The 20,711-nt window shown below is 39.6% G+C and overlaps 1 protein-coding gene across 6 annotated transcripts in view; it reads left to right on the top strand.

The window, feature by feature from the left end:
* The window catches only part of LOC135201700 (ATP-binding cassette sub-family C member 5-like), a 362,327-nt gene that overhangs the window by 270,469 nt on the left and 71,147 nt on the right, over positions 1-20,711 (top strand). For all 6 annotated transcript variants that reach the window (XM_064230856.1, XM_064230857.1, XM_064230855.1 and 3 more), the window contains one exon: positions 492-778. In XM_064230856.1, the coding sequence (XP_064086926.1) occupies positions 519-778 (260 nt within the window). In that variant the 5' untranslated portion in view covers positions 492-518. The remainder of the gene's footprint in view (positions 1-491; positions 779-20,711) is intronic.

Here is a 20,711-nt window from a genome sequence, read left to right as displayed (position 1 = left end):
TTATGATCACCTTCAAACTTAGGACATGAGATTAGGTTACTTGGGTGACCTCATTTTTTCAGTGTTTCAGTTTAAAAATAATATATAATTTTTACTTATATTATTACCTTCGAAAATTGTGATTTGTAATGTAAGATTATCTTCAAAATTAGTATGGTTATCATTCTTGTCTTTTAACTCCTGTAAGTGTATCCTTACCTTCCCAGGCCGTTATCACCATTATCATCTTCACCTTTGACCTCTGCAAATGCATCCTTTTCTTCCCAGGCTTTTATCTCCCTTATCATCTTCACTTTTGACCTCTGTAAGTGTATCCATATCTTCCCAGGCTACTTTTCGGTATAATTCTAACCCTGACCTTTTCACTCCTGTCAAAGCATCCTTATCTTCCCAGGCTGTGACTTAAATTTTTTTTACCTGAATCCAGACCCCCTTATCTGACCTGGGGTCACCCCCACTCTGACCTGATGTCTTCCCCTTCTCTCCTCCAGGGTACCCAGAGGCTCTCCAGCATCATCATGCACAATTGGGGGTCCTCCGGAAGCATCACTCTGGAACACGGGCTGGATTCCCACGTGCAGTCCAGTCCCAACGGCCGGGCTAACGGTCGCGCCAATGGCATCGCCCCAGCTACGACGGGCCACTCCAACGGCCACCACCACCACCACCGTCCCAACGAAGCCACCACCAACAGGAAGCGCCCCAGGGATGCCATCTATCCGGAGGAGACCTACAGGCTGCGGCCGGATTCGGGCGAGGACCTGGACCACATAAAAGTGTGAGTACCCGTCCCTGGCTTCTGGATTTGGCCATTTTGCCTTCAGCAGCACCTGAACTTGACAGATATCTAGGGGGTCTGGCCTTTCTAATAAGTAACGAAATGCATTAAGTAACAAAGTAACAGACATTTTAAGGGCCTGGCCTTTGCGATATGTAACAAAATCCGTTAAGTAACAAAGTAACAAACATTTTAGGGGCTTGGCCTTTGCGATATGCAACAAAATCCGTTAAGTAACAAAATAACAAACATTTTAGGGGCCTGGCCTTTCCGATATGTAACAGAATCCGTTAACTCGTGGCCCTGTCCACACTATCGGGCATGCCCGTTGGGCACTTCCAGCCATTTATATTTTCTCTCACTTCTGAAGCAGGGTTACCAGACTATTACATCGTTCTGGCTTCATACTCGGTCGGTCACTATAATGGAAGTGGTTATGGGATCAGTGTTTGCCCGTTGGATGGTGCCCAAGCCCTAACAAAGGCCTTTCATTACAGCTTGATCTTCAATATTTTCCAGATGTCTTATCACTAACAGTAATTCCGCAGAGTTCCTAACCTTTACTTTACACTCAACATTCAATATAGGAGATGTATCTAAACGTTGTCAAGTCTAAATTGGTAGCACTGGGGAAAATAATCATAGTATAGCAGCCAGTATGTACATTTATCTGTTAAGTGGAAGTGATACTGCCCCTGCTCTTCCTGAGTGTCTGATTACGTAGTGCTCCCTTTCAAGGTGTAAGTTTTTTCGCTTACTCTGGGAGTAAGCCTACAAACTTTTTGTTGCTACTGTTGTTGGGGAATGGATTGGAAATGTCTGTGGAAGAGCCCAAATAGATCTGAAAAGAATGTTTTGCGTTGAGTGAAAGATACGGGAATTTTAGGATAGGATATTTATGATTTATTTATTAGGATGAAAATGTAAGAAATAAATAATATGCATGTTAAACAGGACAGAACAATTATTTCTAATAAGATATAACCTATTTATTTTAATTTTCGTTGGTGAAACAAGGCTGTATTTGTCCATAGACTTTGGCACGTTTTGATTTACGTTGAAAGTTAGTAATATAATGTTAACAACTTATGCTTGAGGAGAATATCCTGCACGTGCCCTGATTAAGCTGGAGGTCGGATCATGCCTTGTTTTTATTCACTGAGCAGGTCTTCAACAAAATTAAAATGCGAGTGAAACATTAGCGAAAGTTAACTCTGGTAACTTTCCACCATATTATCTCAAGACTTTGGTCTTGTGACACGACCCAGGGAAAATGAGGTATTATATGAGGGTGGGGGGTGAGGGGGTTGGGACCCATCTCTCAAAATGTTCTTTTTCTCTTGTACTTGTTACCAACTTACATTTACTCCCATATTTTTGCCTCTGTAGAAAAAGATATCAACATGAAAATTATGCTGCGATAAACTTGCATTTGGTCAATTTTACATAGAGGATGTTGCAAAATTTGATGGATAATACGCCTGCGTAAAATGAATATTTCTTTGAATTGAACTTAAATTAGGTTAAGTTCGCTAAAGAAGCGTTTTTCCACTATAACAATAAATGTTGTCAACATGTCTGTATATTATTGCATACATATTCACAACGTGTTGAAAACAGTCAATGGTCGTAATGAAGAAGAAACCTTGGGGAAATGCTGGATAATCATGTGAAATGCTAGTTAGAACCACCAGTAAGTCGTTGACATGTATTCAACTTGTTTGTGAATTGACGCTGCAGTGAAACCTGTCGACAACTTATTGCATACATATAACAAACATGTTGAAAACAAATCGACGGTCGTAAGTGAAGGAACCTTTGGCAGATGTTGGATAATCAAGTGAAGCACTATTTAGAACCACCAGTAAGTCGTTGACATGTATTCATCTTGTTTGTGAATTGACAATGCAGTGAAACATGTCATTAACATATCAACAACTTATTGCATACATATCACAAACATGTCTAAAACAAATCAAAGAAGGACTCTTTGACAGAGACTGGATAATCAAATGAAGCACTAGTTAGAACTACCAATAAGTCGTTGACATGTATTCAACTTGTTTGTGATTCGTCTTTAGCAAGTAGTCGACAAACTAACCGGTCAGCTCAGATGTTGACACGTGTCTTTGTGTTGTTTGTCGCATATTCTTCGCCATTCAACCCCATTCCAAGAAATGGAATACCCCATAATATTCCCAGCAGTATTCCCGATGTGTTTTGTCAGGGGAATGTTTGTATATAATTCTGTATGTATGCATGTTTGACTCTTCAAGTGTGAGTATTTTATGTTGTTTTTTTTGTTTGTCTGCGTCAGATTAAACAGAAAATTGATATCTGCGTTTCTGAATATGAAATAGATAAAGGGATGAGATATATATATATATATAATATATATATATATATATATATATATAGTCATATCACATTTCCGTGATTCATATACATATATCGAGCTACAATGTTTGTATATAATTCTGTATGTATGCATGTTTGACTCTTCAAGTGTGAGTATTTTATGTTGTTTTTTTTTGTTTGTCTGCGTCAGATTAAACAGAAAATTGATAATCTGCGTTTGCTGAATATGAAATAGATAAAGGGATGAGATATATATATAAGTCATATCCACATTTCCGTGATTCATATAAACATATCGAGCGAATTAGATATTAAAGGACATTGTAGCTCGATATATGTATATGAATCACGGAAATGTGATATGACTTATATAGATTGGCTACTGCTGTCAAAAGCACTACAAACACTACCGGAGTCGAGGGGGTGGGTTGATGTTGTCTCCAAACCACTAATTACCTGCGCGCGAAAGGTATATGAGGGTGAGAGGCGACATGAACTTTTAGCCTCTCACGGTGGTGTAGTAGGTAAAGCTTCACTGACGTTCCTGGGTTTGAAAGGATCCATAGGTTCGCGCCCTGGTCCAGGCAAATCTATTATCGAGAAAAAATTCCCCTTCGGTTAAGCATATATGAAAATATATTAATTCCGAGGTAGAGCGAATTAGATATTAAAGGACATTGTAGCTCGATATATATATCTATATATATATATATATATATAAATTCATTATTTATAAATGCAATGTATGTTTTCCTGAATACCAAAATCATTTTTGCTACTTTTTAATGATTAAATTTGTATGAATTTGACGATTTGTCTGCTTATGACGCGTTTACTTGTACAATACATACACACGCACACACACACCACTACAACACACACCACAACACACAACACACACATATATATAACTCCTAATGTATATTAATATATACTAATAATATATATAATAATAATAACTGAAGAGTACAAAGGATATAAGATAGAAAGGGAATTTAGGCTCCTTGTGTAATGGAATTCTTACTTAAAGCTAGGTTTATTGCGATAGGTCAGACAGATCTTAATTGGACGGTAGCAGAGTATAGGATATTAGCTTTATAGTTGTTTATAGACAGAGCTGGAAATAAAGAAAGAGAGAGAGAGAGAGAGAGAGAGAGAGAGAGGTTCATGAAGTAAATGGTTATTGATTTATAAGTTCTGTCGTCTCACTTCCTCTCACTCTTTTCAAACCCTTCAGGGTCTCTCTCTCTCTCTCTCTCTCTCTCTCTCTCTCTCTGGGAAGGTATGCGCAAGTAAGATGATCGAGTTGGGACTTTGCAAAAGCCTGAATTCTTCCCCTCCCCATCCCCATTCCACCTCCCTTCCCCTTCCCCATCACTTCCAATTCCCACCCCCACCCCCTTCTCCTATCCCCATCCTCCTCCCACTACCCTTCCCCCTATCCCTTCCTTCCCCTCCCCCTTCCCCACCCTCCTTGTTCCTCCTTCCCCTAGTTTTCCCCATCCCTCCCTTTCCCATCCACGTTTCCCCTCCCACCCCTCCACCTTCCATTCCCCTCCCCTTCCCATCCCATCCCCTCCCCCCCTCTCCCCTTCCCCTTCCCATAGTCCATCCCTCCCTCCCCCTCTCTTTCCTTTCCCATTCTTTTCCCTTCATCCCCTCCTCCCCTCTTCTTTCTTTCCCCTACCATTCTCTTTATATCCCTATCCCTTCCACCTTCCATCTCCCTCCCCTCTCCCTTTACCCTCTCCTCTCCCCTTCCCTCCCCTTTCCCATCTCCCATTCACCTCTTCTCTTCTTTCCCATTCTACCCTCCTCTCCTCCCCGCATCCTTCACATCCCCTTTCAACTTCAATGGCCTGCACCCTTTCCCTCCCCACCCCTCCCTTTTTCCACCCCTTCCTTTTCCATCCCCACCCCTCCATTCCTATCCCCTTCCACCCCACTTCCCCTTCTTTCCCTTGTCCCCTTTGCCTCCCCTCCTCCCCCCTTTAAGACAAAGAGACAGAGAAACCTTGTTTTTTTTTTTTTTTTTCAAAGGAGAGAGTAGGATCAAATTAAAGGACTTTAATGAGATTAGTTGCTGCGCAGGACTTGAATAAGCGTAGGATACAGAGCAAAATCTGTACTCGCCAGGATTCGCCCAGTTGTCATGAATTGCCTCGTCTTCACTTCCTAACGTTCCAACATATTCCTGGCGCATCAAAGGTGGAATAGCAGCAGAAAGTCATCTTACAATGACTAAAAAATGGCTAATATGTCGTACTGTTAACAGGGTACGGAAGGGAACGCATTTAATATATATTTATGCTTTTAGAAAAGAGGTTTAAGAATTTGTAACAGAGGAGATTCAAAAGTTTAATATCCGGAGCTGAGCAGCTTTGGTGTATGAGAGAGAGAGAGAGAGAGAGAGAGGAGAGAGAGCGAGAGAGAGTGAAGTCTGTTGACAAATCCACTTTTATCTTTTGCTTAAAAATGCTGGAAAATGTCAAACGCATATTTACACGAGAAGGAAAATCCTTTGCTTATTTGTCCCCGAACTGGATATGAAGGAGAAAAAGTGATCCGTGGAAATATGTTTTATTTTCACGGAAAAATATTGCCTAGGGATGTTTTTCCCTTGAGCTAGAATTGAATTGAGTATAGGTCTTAAGCCAAAGGCCAGGCACTTGGACCTGTAAGGTCATTCAGCGCTGAAACGGAAATTGACAGTTAAAAGGTTTGAAAGGTGTAATAACAGGAGGAAAACCTCAAAGCAGTTGAAGCAGTATGAATCAACTGTTAGGAGACAGTTGCAGAAAGTAAGGAGAAAAGAGAATATAAACGGAGCTACAGTAAAAAGGGGCGCTTTAAGTTATGCCTACAGTCCACCGCATGAGGTTAAAAAATGCTATCTTGCCAAAAACTCATTCTGGAATGATTTTAACAATTGCCAAAACTTTAGCCCCCGTAGGAGTGTGGTGCCCTTCAGTGCACCTCATGCGACGGACTGTGGGCATTATTTAAGGTTCTTTTACTGTACTTCCCTTCTTATTCTCAATCTTCCTTTCGGCGCTGAATGGCTTCAGAGGTCCCAGCGCTTGGCATTTGGCCTAGAATTGCATATTCCATTTCGTTCCAATCAGACCTTCAGCGATTTCTCTTCTTAACTTAACCTTGGGGGACTCCGTTTGAAGGAGCTGCTTTGTAGCGTAAAAAACAAGAGCCATTATTTAAGAAAATAAGGCTTCGAGGAATTCATCTCTAGCTATAGAATGTAATGTTAGACGTCAAAATTAGCTTTCTAGCTTAAACACGAACCATTATCTAAGAAAGTAAGACCTCGAGGAATTCATCTCTAGCTATAGAATGTAATGTTAGACGTCAAAATTAGCTTTCTAGCTTAAACAAAAACCATTATTTAAGAAAATAAGATCTCGAGTAATTCATCTGTCTAACTATAAAGTCTAACGTTAGACGTCAAAATTCCTACCATTAAATGCAGTTGGACCAGGTCGACTCAGGTCTTTAGTAACAGCCAGGTCAGTTCATCTTGTCACCCGCTCGACGCGTTGACAGGAAGACGAGATAAGGGAGAGGGGCTTGGTAATTTATAGTTTCTGGGGACGCGATTTGAAGATTGTCTTTCGTAACAAAAACACATTTTTTTTTTTAAGGTTTGTTAAGGTTAATGAAGTACCAACGAGTCGATTTCGTAAACGGTGTGCTTTTGTACATAGTTAAGGCGTTTCGCTTTTTCAGTTTCTACTCTAATAATAATAATAATAATAAATAATAATAATAATAATAATAATAATAATAAGGAGGCAGGATCAAACCAGGAACCTCACACTATAAATACCACCCAGTCGAATTGGAGGACTGTGATAGACAAAAATAAAAAAAAAATAAATATAATAATAATAATAATAATAATAATAATAATAATAATAATAATAATAATAATAATAATAATAATAATAACCCAGTTATCTTGGTTTGTGTGACCTTAACGGCCGAAGAATTTTTAAATAAAATTCCTACTTCCTTACCTCGTCTAACCTAAGGTCACCATCCTAAAAAATGTGATATTGGTTCCCTAGATCTATATAAATACCAAGATTGGTTTATGTGAATCTATAAGTAATCGTATGACTCAAGTTTTCAACGTCTTAAACCAGAAATACACTAGGAAAAAAGTCCAAGTTTTGTATTTATCTAAATAAAAAAAATTCATGTTTATTAGACCGTGACCCAAGGTCAGTCTGAAGGGTAAGGGGTTCCTGGCAAGGAACCTATATGCCAGAACATGAAACCGTACCTTGTAGGTATCAAACGTTTGTAGGATTCAGGAAAATAATAGAAAGTAAAAAGTAAAGTTCATGAGATTTAGATAAAACAGCAACCAGAAACTTAAGCCATTTATATATGACCGTGACCTTTGACCTAAGGTGAACCTGACTGGAAGAGGGGGGGGGGGGGGGGGAATGGGGCTGGGGGGGGCGCTTGTGGATCTGATAGGTACTCCAGTAACGAAGCTACCCTCCAAATTTAAATGCCGTACCTCCAGAACTTCAGAAGTTCTTGGCACTCGAAAAACATCAGCTTGCTGGGCAGTAGCTCTCAGTCAGGTCCTTTGGCTCCCAGAATGGTCGTCTTGTCTACGAGCCAATATGGAAACCAAAGGATTCCGACCTCCATAAACTACCCAGCGTATAGCTGTGATTGTTTTCGTCTCGTATTCAAATCAGAAGAAGAAGAAAAGAAGACGAAGAAGAAGATGGAGAAAATATAAGGACTGGGAGCCGCATCGTCTTTCCCCGAAGACGATAATGGTCATCTTTTGTCCTATATCCCATACCCCCCCTTCTCTCTCTCTCTCTCTCTCTCTCTCTCTCTCTGTCGAACAAATCGGTGATAGTGTGCCAAATCTTCGGACAAAGGCTCTCCTTTGTTTTTCTCGGTAATGGAGGGGGGTTGGTACTAGAGTTTTGTTGTTGATCATTCAGCTCTCTCTCTCTCTCTCTCTCTCTCTCTCTCTCTCTCTCTCTCCGCTTTTGCCTCAAGATGCCAGGTAGCATCAGAGGATAAGACACGTTCCCTAATGACATCCGATGAGATGCGACTGACTTTGTCTCTTAAGACATAAGACATAAAACTGTCTTATGTTTTGATTTGACGCTCACGCCATCTATTGATTGATAATAATAATAATAATAATAATAATAATAATAATAATAATAATAATAATGTGTGGCGCCGTGGAGGAGTGGGTTAGGTCGTCAATAGACTTAAGTCAAGTTAAGCAAACATGGCTCTGGTCAGTCGTGGATGGGTGACCGCTCTCCTCGGCGTTGATTCCTTGGGAAAGGATCTTTACCATAATTTCCTCAGTCTACTCAGCTGTAAATGAGTACCTATCCCTGATGGGGTAGGGTCCAGCTATGGGTTAAATAGCAAAACTCAGCAATGATGGAAAGAAATGAAGGATTAAACGACAACGACGTAAATGGAACCTCTGGCAACAGAGGAGCTTCGTCCGGCAACCAGGTATTCAACCCAATTGAAGGGGAAGACGGTCAGGTACTTGGAGGTCGTCATCCAGCAACTGATCACCACAACGACAATAATCAACAGCCTGAGATTGGAGCTACAGAGGCAAAAAGGAAGAAATGGACAAGAGAAGAAAATAAGGAAATATGGAGATGCTACATCAGAAGCAACCCGACGGAGAGAGGATATAGAAGAAGATTGGTCAACATCTGGAATGAGAGGAATAAAACACCCCCCAAACAGAGCAGAGGCTGGCAGACCAAGTAAGGAACATAAAGAAAAAGAACTGGCTCTCCCCAACAGAAAGAGAAGAACTGGAAAGGGAAAAGTCACACGACAACGAATTACACGAAGACGAACTGAGAGACGATGCCACAGAAGACGACAGGGAGGATGAGGTATCAAACAACGACACACGAAGAAACACCGACGAAGTAACAGAGAGGACGGAATGGGTAGAAAAGATTAGACAATGGATGGAGCCAGATACAGAGAGAACAAAGATCCCCTCCATGAAAGCCTACAACACCAAGAAATTAAGGGAGAAAACAAGTGAGGTCAATGAAATAATGGGCATAATACACACCACCAGTATCACAGAAACAAATAACTTGACATATGCAGGAGCAAGATTAGTAGCAGAACTGATGGGAATTCGAACACCAACACCACCAGCACAACCAACCCAACAGAAACCAAAACAGCAACCTCCTTGGAAAAGGCGCCTGGAAAAGCAAATCATGGTGATGAGATCTGACTTGAGTAAACTGAAAGAGATGGCAGAAAAAAAGGCTAAGAAAGCAAGAAAAAAACAAGGGAGGAACTCAAACGAGAAAATACAAAAGTACAAGAGAGGGGGATTAAACAACACAATAGAAGATGGTTAAAACAGAGGCTTAAGGCAAAAACACATAAGATCCAACGGTACATGAACAGGAATAAGGGATACCAACAGAACAAACTATTCGGAAACCAACCAGAAAAGAACTATACAGCCAACTAAGAGGGGGAAGACAACCACCAGAAATTCCTGAAGCCGAACCAAGTAAAGAGACTCTGGGAAAACATATGGAGCAATCCGGTATCGGTATCACAACAAACATGCAACATGGCTCCAGGAAGTCAAGGAAGAAGAAAGAAACGGAGAATAAAACAAAGATTCACAGACATCACGACAGACACAGTCAGACACCAACTAAAGAAAATGCCAAACTGGAAAGCCCCAGGTCCTGATGAAGTCCATGGATACTGGCTCAAAAACTTCAAGGCCCTACACCCACGAATAGCAGAACAACTCCAGCATTGTATCTCAAATCACCATGCATCAAATGGATGACTACGGAAGAACATCCTTAGTACAAAAAGACAAGAGTAAGGGAAATATAGCCAGTAACTACAGGCCTATCACCTGCCTACCAATAATGTGGAAGTTTCCTAACAGGTATCATCAGTGAAAGGCTATACAACTACCTAGAGGAAACAAACACCATCCCCCACCAACAGAAAGGCTGCAGAAGGAAGTGTAGGGGCACAAAAGACCAGCTCCTGATAGACAAAATGGTAATGAAGAACAGTAGGAGAAGGAAAACCAACCTAAGCATGGCATGGATAGGACTATAAGAAAGCCTTCGACATGATACCACACACATGGCTAATAGAATGCCTGAAAATATATGGGGCAGAGGAAAAATACCAATCAGCTTCCTCAAAAATACAATGCGCAACTGGAATACAATACTTAACAAGCTCTGGAATAAGACTAGCAGAGGTTAATATCAGGAGAGGGATCTTCCAGGGCGACTCACTGTCCCCACTACTCTTCGTAGTAGCCATGATTCCCATGACAAAAGTACTACAGAAGGATGGATGCAGGGTACCAACTCAAGAAAAGAGGCACAGAATCAACCATCTGATGTTCATGGACGACATCAAGCTGTATGGTAAGAGCATCAAGGAAATAGATACCCTAATCCAGACTGTAAGGATTGTATCTGGGGACATCAAGATGGAGTTGGAATAGAAAAATGCGCCTTAGTCAACATACAAAAAGGCAAAGTAACGAGAACTGAAGGGATAAAGCTACCAGATGGGGAGCAACATCAAACACATAGATGAGACAGGATACAAATACCTGGGAATAATGGAAGGAGGAGATATAAAACACCAAGAGATGAAGGACACGATCAGGAAAGAATATATGCAGAGACTCAAGGCGATACTCAGTCAAAACTCAACGCCGGAAATATGATAAAAGCCATAAACATGGGCAGTGCCAGTAATCAGATACAGCGCAGGAATAGTGGAAGGACGAAGGCAGAACTCCGCAGCATAGATCAGAAAACCAGGAAACATATGACAATACACAAAGCACTACACCCAAGAGCAAATACGGACAGACTATACATAACACGAAAGGAGGGAGGGAGAGGACTACTAAGTATAGAGGACTGCGTCAACATTGAAAACAGAGCACTGGGGCAATATCTGAAAACCAGTGAAGACGTAGTGGCTAAAGAGTGCATGGAAGAAGGACTAATAAAAGCAGACGAAGACCCAGAAATATACAGAGACAGGAGAAAGACAGAAAGAACAGAGGACTGGCACAACAAACCAATGCACGGACAATACATGAGACAGACTAAAGAACTAGCCAGCGATGACAGTTGGCAATGGCTACAGAGGGGAGAGCTAAAGAAGGAAACTGAAGGAATGATAACAGCGGCACAGATCAGGCCCTAAGAACCAGATATGTTCAAAGTACGATAGACGGAAATAACATCTCTCCCATATGTAGGAAGTGCAATACGAAAAGTGAAACCATAAACCACATAGCAAGTGAATGCCCGGCACTTGCACAGAACCAGTACAAAAAGAGGCATGATTCAGTAAGCAAAAGCCCTCCACTGGAGCCTGTGCAAGAAACATCAGCTACCTTGCAGTAATAAGTGGTACGAGCACCAACCTGAAGGAGTGATAGAAAACGATCAGGCAAAGATCCTCTGGGACTATGGTATCAGAACGGATAGGGTGATACGTGCAAACAGACCAGACGTGACGTTGATTGACAAGGTCAAGAAGAAAGTATCACTCATTGATGTCGCAATACCATGGGACACCAGAGTTGAAGAGAAAGAGAGGGAAAAATTGGATAAGTATCAAGATCTGAAAATAGAAATAAGAAGGATGGGATATGCCAGTGGAAATCGTACCCATAATCATAGGAGCACTAGGCACGATCCCAAGATCCCTGAAAGGAATCTAGAAAAAACTAGAGGCTGAAGTAGCTCCAGGACTGATGCAGAAGAGTGTGATCCTAGAAACGGCACACATAGTAAGAAAAGTCATGGACTCCTAAGGATGCAGGATGCAACCCGGAACCCCACACTATAAATACCACCCAGTCGAATTGGAGGACTGTGATAGAGCAAAAAAAAAAAAAAAAAAAAAAAATAATAATAATAATAATAATAATAATAATTTAGAGCCGAGAATTAAAGAAATGATACGGTATACTACGACAGAAAAGCTATCAGACATTGTAATACAAATCGTGTATATTCCCTTTAACTAAACTAATCTATTTAACGACATGGATGGGTAAATATTCTGTAGTTTTTTTCTATAAATAAAAAATATACAAATAGCTTGTATAAATAAATTTTTTTTATACAAATAAACTGTGGGGACAACAATGGCAGACATTGATCCCACAACAAAGGAGATGAATAAAATATGATTTCTTTTTTTTTTCTTTTTTTTTTACACAATGCCATTTCCCTACCCCCACCCTTCCCTCCCTACCCCTTGGTCTATAGAAGGGATGCCACCCCCTTCCCCCAAACCCCTCGAATTTGGCAGTGATTTCCGTTTTTTTCTGTACAATGCTCATTTCCCTACCCGTCCCCTCCCCTCCCCTCCCTTCCCCCCTTTCCCTTCCCTTCCCCTTTCCCATGGTTTACAGAAGGCCACCCCCTCCCGCCAAAACCCTTCAATTTGGGCAGTTATTTCAATTTTTTTTTCTGCACAATGCCTATTTCCCTACCCCTTCCCTCCTCTCCCCTAACCACCCTACATCTCCCCTACCCCTAGCTCTACAGAAGGCCCAGCCCCCTTCCCCCTCCCACTCCCCCTCTCCCATCACCCTTCCCAATTTGGGCAGTGATTTTTCTTTTTTTCTTCAACAATGCTCATTTCTCTCCCCTCCCCTCCCCTTCCCTTCCCCTACCCGTTGTTCTACTGAAGGCCAGCAGCCCTCCCCTCCCCCTCCCCTCCCCCTCCCCCAAACCCAAACCCCTCCAATTTGGGCAGGAGACCTCACATCAGTGGAAGAGCTTTTTAAAAACGGACTGATCATTCAAAGGGAAACGCACGTCCCATTTGGCTGAATAATTGCGCGACGCCAGCAAAATCGTCCGATGATCCAACGAACTGGGCGACTGAGCGGTTGCCAAATGGGAGTTAAAGACTTGCATTAAAGATATTCTCTCTCTCTCTCTCTCTCTCTCTCTCTCTCTCTCTGTATAGGATGTGTGTCTGGGAAGGTACGAGGATTAAATAGATACCCATATGTACCCAGAGGTAAGTATATATACGTATATATATATATATATAATATATATATATATAATTATATATTATATATATATATATGTGTGTGTGTGTGTGTGTGTATACACACACACACACACACACACACACACACACACACACACATATATATATATATATATATATATATATAATATATATATATATATTATATATATGTATATATATATATATATATATATATGCATATATAAAATACACACACATATACGTACATAATGTATGTTTGTGTGTACATGTAGATATGTTTAACATCTGTATGTTAACACAAAAAAATACATATTAACGCCCTTACATAAATAGACAGATAGACTCTCTCTCTGTCTCTCTCTCTCTCTCTCTCTCTCTCTCTCTCTCTCTCTCTCTCTCTCGCGGTACATCGTCTGATTTGTTAAGGACTGTCGAACCCACCCCCACCCCCCTCAACACACACAGTAGCGACGACGTAGTAATTACGACGGTATTATACGTCGTAAATCAGTCTACGTCATCCCCTGTCCATTTTCTTATTGTTATTTGCTGCCCAGTTGTGATGATTTACCTGTCGTCTGAATAACAGGTGATTGATGTGTGATTTTAGGTGACGCTTGACTACATTTGTGACGCCTTAGCTCTCACTGGGTCGATGCCAGCTTTCTGCGTCACTGCCGGGAATCTGGGTCAGTGTCACCATCCTAGGACACTGTAAGCATTCTGGGTCACTGTCAGCTTTCTGGGTCAATGTCAGCATTATGGGTCAGTGTCAGCATTCTGGTTCAGTGCCAGCATTCTGGGTCAATGTCAGTATTCTGGGTCAGTGTCAGCATCCTAGGACACTGTAAGCATTCTGGGTCAGTGTTCTGGGTCAGTGTCAGCTTTCTGGGTCAATGTCAGGAATCTAGGCCAGTGTCAGCATTCTGGGTCACTGCCAGCAGGCTGGGTCAGTGTCAGCATTCTGGTTTACCATCAGCAGTCTGGGTCATTGTTGGCATTCTGGGTCAATGTCAGCATTCTGGGTCATTGTCAGCATTCTAGGACACTGTCAGTTTTCTGGGTCAATGTCAGGAATCTAGACCAAGGTCAGCATTCTTGGACACTGTCAGCATTCTGGGTCACTGCCAGCAGTCTGGGTCAGTGTCAGCTTTCTGGATCAATGTCAGGAATCTAGGCCAGTGTCAGCATCCTAGGCCACTGTTAGCATTCTGGGTCAGTGTCAGCATTCTAGGACACTGTCAGCATTATGTGTCAGTGTCAGCATTCTAGGACACTGTCAGCATTCTGGGTCAGTGTCATCATTCTAGGACACTGCCAGCATCCTGGGTCAGTGTCAGCATTCTGGGTAAATGTTAGCATTCGGGGTTAGTGTCAGCATCCTAGGACACTGTAAGCATTCTGGGTCAGTGTCAGTATTCTAGGACACTGCCATCATTCTGGGCCACTGTCAGCATCCTAGGACACTGTCAGCATTCTGGGTCAATGATAGCAGTCTAGGTCAGTGTCAGCATTCTAGGACACTGTCAGCATTCTGGGTAGCTGCCCACAGTCTGAGTCAGTGTCAGCATTCTGGTTTACCATCAGAAGTCTGGTCACTGTTTGTTAGCGTTCTTGGTCAATGTCAGCATTCTGGGTCAGTGTCAGCATCCTAGGACACTGTAAGCATTCTGGGTCAGTGTCAGCTTTCTAGGACACTGTCATCATTCTGGGCCACTGTCAGCATCCTAGGACACTGTCAGCATTCTTGGACACTGTCAGTATTCTGGGTCACTGTCAGCATTGTGGGACACTGTCAGCCTTCTAGGTCACTGTCAGCATCCTAGGACACAGTCAGCATTCTGAGCCACTGTCAGCGTTTGGCTCATTGCATGAAGGAGGCTGACACTACGTGTTTTTTTCCATAATAAATCAGTGACACTCTTTGAAAAGGATAAGAAAAATGATAAAATCATACAGAATTAAATTAACAAACATAAATATTATTATTATTATTATTATTATTCAGACTGAGACCTTCAGAGCGCGCATGCGCAGACTATGAAGGACCCCCAAAAATCTCATTATAATTAAAACAACCTCTACGGTTGGTATAATCAACGTATAATCATCGATGACATAAGTTGTTTGTTGATCTTGAATCGTAAAGGGTTGTGATTGGGAGTCGATAAACACTTAGTCTACTGTGTACAATATATGCATACTCACCGCCGTACCTCTCTCTCTCTCTCTCTCTCTCTCTCTCTCTCTCTCTCTCTCTGTTTTGACAGCCGTCATCAGAGAAATATCTCAGTAGAATTTTATGAGTTTGGACTCTCTCTCTCTCTCTCTCTCTCATGTTTGTCGTCGTTTGTTGGATTACGTCATTCCTTGACTCTCTCTCTCTCTCTCTTCTCTCTCTCTCTCAACACTGCATTATGATTCTGTCTGCCGAGAATCGAGTGTAGGGTGACGCTCCTCCTCCTCCCCCTCCTCCCCCATTCACTAATTTCAGCTCATTTTAAAATCTGTTTGATGGGATCGAAGGACCATAGTTATCATCCTCGTTGGTTACGTAACGGCTAATAAATCATTCTCTCTCTCTCTCTCTCTCTCTCTCTCTCTCTCTCTCTCTCTCTCTCAGGACAACTCACGAAGGACCCTTTGTGGCGTAACTATTTTAAGAGACGTTTTAGGACACTAATAAGGAGACTATTTTAAGACACCATTTAAAGACACTATTTTAGGACACTATTTAATGACCCTATTTTAGAACAATGTTTAATTACCCTATTTTAGGAAACTATTGTAGGAGACTATTTTAGTACACTATTTAAAGACACTATTTTAAGAGACCATTTTAGGACAGTATTTTAAGACAGTATTTTAGGACACTATTTTAAGAGACCATTTTAGGACACTATTTATAGAGACTATTTTACAACATTATTTTAAGACACTATTTTAGGACACTATTTTAAGAGACTATTTTAAAACACTGTTTTAAGACTAATTTAGGACACTATTTAAAGACACTACTTTAAGAGAATATTTTAGGACATTATTGTAGGACACTATTTAAGGAGACTATTTTAGGACACTTATAAGGTGACTATTTTAGGAAACCATTTTTTAAGAGACGTTTTAGGACACTGATAGAGAGATGATTTTAGGAAACTAATAAGGAGAGTATTTTTTGGACACTATTTTAAGAGACTATTTTACGACACTATTTTAAGACAAAATTTAAGAGACTATTTTAGGAGACTATTTTGGGACACAGTTTAAAGACACTATTTTAGAACACTAATGTAGGAGACTATTCTCGGATCGGTCACCACCAGCTCGCCTGCGTGACTGGGTACGTTTTGGTTTTCCAAAAGAATGCTTGTATTTAGTAGTTTTTTTTTTCTTTTTTACGTTCCATGAAATATTACCTACCATTTCGAAGCCCGATTTTCCTCGAGCAGTTTTTTTTATCTACTTTTTTATATATATATTTTTCTCTTTTACAAGATTCCTTTGTATCCAAACCACCTCGAGTTATCAAAAGCAGAAACCGTTGCAGGGCTGAATAAGTTCGTGTGCCATAGTTTTTTTTTTTTAATGGCTATGAAAAGTTTTTATTTTTTATTGTTCCTTTCTGAATTCAGTTGCTCCTTTGTGCCAACAGGCAAGGCAACTGTTGATAAAGTACGATTGTGCCCTTTCAAAGGACGCGGCCGTCGCCAAAAGCAAAGATCGTTTGTAAGATAAAAAAAAAAAAGAGAATATTCTTTCTTCCTTTCTTTCTTTTTATTTTGTTTTCGTGACACCGGACGAGGTTCTGAGAGTATTAAAAGACAGTTTGTTTTAGCTACTGTTTTTTATTTTTATTTTTAATTTTTATAAATATCCATCTATATTTCCTCTTGTTATATGTAAATGGTTCATGTATATATATCTATATATATATATATATAATCTATACCTATATATATATATTATCTTATATATATCTATATATATATATATATATTATATATCTATATATATATAAGATATATAGATATATATATATATATATATATATTTATATATATATATCTATATTTATCTATCTATGTACCTATATATATATATATACATATATATGTATATATATATATATATATATATATGTATATATATTTATGTGGTGTATGTATATGTATATATCATATATGAATAAGTATCTACATTGTACGTAAGTATTTGTGTACAAATGAACCCGTAGTTTACGTAAGCCGAATACAAATATATATATATAAATCTATTAGAGCGAACTCTATCAATATATCATCATCGACGGGGGGTGGGGGGTGTTGGCATTTGAATCAGAATCAGAATTCCTCGTAAAAGTCACGAGGGTCATTAGTCTGGATTTATAACTGGGAAAGGACACCCTAAATTGATTTAGGAGTTTGAAAAGGAATTGTTACCTAGGGGGGAATGAGCGAAGGAATGGTCAGTCCCGTTTTTATTTGTCTGGTAGGTTTCTCTCTCTCTCTCTCTCTCTCTCTCTCTCTCTCTCTCTCTCTCTCAGAAAGGTGAAAGGTTAACATATATAATATGGATTATACTTTTAAGGAGGAATTTCTCATCCTTTATTGTAATGTACTTTCTTATCACAACTTTCTCTCTCTCTCTCTCTCTCTCTCACACACACACACACACATAAAATTAACATAGATAATATGCATGTTAATTCTACGACGCATGACTCGTTATTGAGTAGTTTTATAGGAACAAGTTCTCATTCTTTCATTTGTACTTCTCTCTCTCTCTCTCTCTCTCTCTCTCTCTCTCTCTCTCTCTCTCTCTCTCTCCTACTATATTTCTTCTTTATTTGTTTTTTGTTTGTAAATATTCATCTATCGAGTTCACGTCGTCATCACAATCCCACCTAAACTCAAAAGGAGTTCAACCAAACTTGGCACAAAGCTAAATCATGCATAAGTAATCATGAAGGGAGAGCGTCCATTTATTTCAGTCAGTCTGTCTGTCTGTCTGTCTGTCTACCTGTTATTGTATGGCATAACTGACTATACTAACCCTGGCAATTCAATTTGCAAGCGCTTTGCCACAAGGTGAAATTATGGGCCCAAAGACCGTAGAGTTGTTTATGTACCTGATTTCTAAATTTTAAGTTTTTTTATGTGCCCTGATTTCAGCAATTTAAGATGAATTTTTCACTATTGCTTTTCATTCTCCTCCAGTAAAAAACAAATAAAAACAACGTTAGTTACCCTGCGACCTTGGCTATGACCTTCATGCTAAAAATAGAGAGGAAACTGTCTAGACAGGATTCTTATTCTGAAGGGGAATCTGTTGGTGGTATCTTCGTATTGATTCCAATTCTGTTTTTAATTTGCAAAGTTATTTTTATCATTGTTTGAGTGATAGGTAAGCAGGTGGTAATTTGATATTGTTTGAATTCCGTGTGTAATTGGCAAATTTATATAATTTTTTAAGTGATTGGTTTATGTTACTATCTTATTCTTCATTATGCCCAATAATTCTTCTTTTATTTTAATCTCTTGTTTATTTCATTCTTTTCACTTCACTCATTCCATTCAATGATTCTTAATTCAGAGCATTTTCAGTAACTTTCTGTATCCAGCTTTTTTCAAAAATCTGTTCTTGACTTATGTCGAAAATCTTAAGAATACAACAGGGTATTCTTGAAGGCTTTCTTAACCAAGTTTATATAAAAAAAATACTATTCCTCATTTTTATCCAGTTTTATCTAAAATATGATTTTCGCGTATGTCGAAAATCTTAAGAATACAACATTATATTCTTGAAGGCTTTCTTAACCAAGTTGATTATATATATATATATATATATATATATATATATATATATATATATATATATATATATATATATATATATATATATATATATATATATATATATATATATATATATAATTCCATTCTTCATTTTCGTTAACATTCTTGGTGTTGGTCTTCAATGAACGTGTTCTGCTCACACCAGCTGATTCATGCTTGTCATTCACGAATTCCTGTTATTCTTAAATGTGCACAAGGTCAACAATAACCTATTCTTCTTCTACTTCTGAAATTTTGCCTCGAGACCTCATCTCACGTGTGTCTGCCATGTGAGCAGTTGCTAGCTAGGTTGGCCAGTGTCTGACCCAGTTGTTTCTGTGCACACGTGGAAATATGAAATGTCGCAAGGGAAGAATGTACAATCTAGGTTAATAGTTTCAGATTTTTTCAACTAAAATGCATGAAGATCTGGTCTGTTTCCGTCAGTACGTTAAGTCTGGCGTGGTAGTTATGATAATATAAAGGAGGTCGGGTTACAATGAATGATAATGAATTCCACGTTGCCGATGTGTTTCTTCTTTACAGTGTATGAACGTTGAACCAAGTATTGTTGTTTTCATATCAAATCAACTCGAATGATGTTGCCATCCTGTTTAACAAGACGTGTTTTAGACAAGTTGTATGTAGTACGTCCTTCGTAGGTTTCCATAATTATGATTAGCGTAGCATGGTCAATTTGAACATAGTCACAAATATGACTTAACATACAGAAGGGATGCTTATATAAACTACTGATTTAAGTTCTTAGTCATAAATATAACTTAACAGGCAGAAAGAATGCTTATATAAACTACTTATTCAACTTCTTTTAAGTAATTTGTACTCAGCTTCCCAACAGCCTCACAAAAAAGAAGAGATTATATTGCATGAGAGAATGCAACACCAGGAGACCCACCATTGTTCTCTGTACTGCAATAAAAAAATGCTAGTGCATTTATTTGTTCCCCAAATGCAATTGCAGACTTTGCAGAAGAAACATGAAGTCATGCTTTGACGTCTCTTATTGGAAGGGGGCGGTGAAGGGCGTTGAGAGATGGGCCCCTTGGCCAAGGGGCCCACAGGGTATAGGTATAGGAGGGTAGTGTCAGTAAGCCATCCTGCGTGAATTAGCACTTTCTGCCAAATGCTGGGCAACCTCTGCGTCTTTGGATGTACATTCAGAAGTAACAATGTATTTCTTAGAAGAAATTTGGCCGAAATGCTTAGAATAAACTGCTAACTTTGAACATACTATTTACGCAAAGGCATTCTTCAGTATTTCCTTCATTATGAAAGTAGCTGTTTTGTAAACGAATTCGACGAAAATACCCTTCGTGGATTTTTACGCGAGAGGCAAACGGTGAGACGAAAGTAGGACGCACAAGATAGAAACTCTTCGAAAAATCTTATAAAAGCACAGGCACAACAACCCTGACTAGGAATTAGTCAGAGGAAATGAAGAAATCTAATTCTATACAATTGATGGCGAGACAGATAGTTCAGGCTATATTTGGTATAAACAAATACAGTGTGACAATTGCGTTCAATCCACACGTGATGACAATCAGGCTCATTTGTGTTATATATAAAATCAAGAATTAACTTGCTTCGTTTACGATTTGGAGAGAATC

The sequence above is a fragment of the Macrobrachium nipponense genome, chromosome 28, assembly GCF_015104395.2.
Source record: "Macrobrachium nipponense isolate FS-2020 chromosome 28, ASM1510439v2, whole genome shotgun sequence".
In the NCBI taxonomy this organism is placed as follows: Eukaryota; Metazoa; Arthropoda; class Malacostraca; order Decapoda; family Palaemonidae; genus Macrobrachium; species Macrobrachium nipponense.
This window is presented reverse-complemented; position numbering and strand designations above follow the sequence as displayed.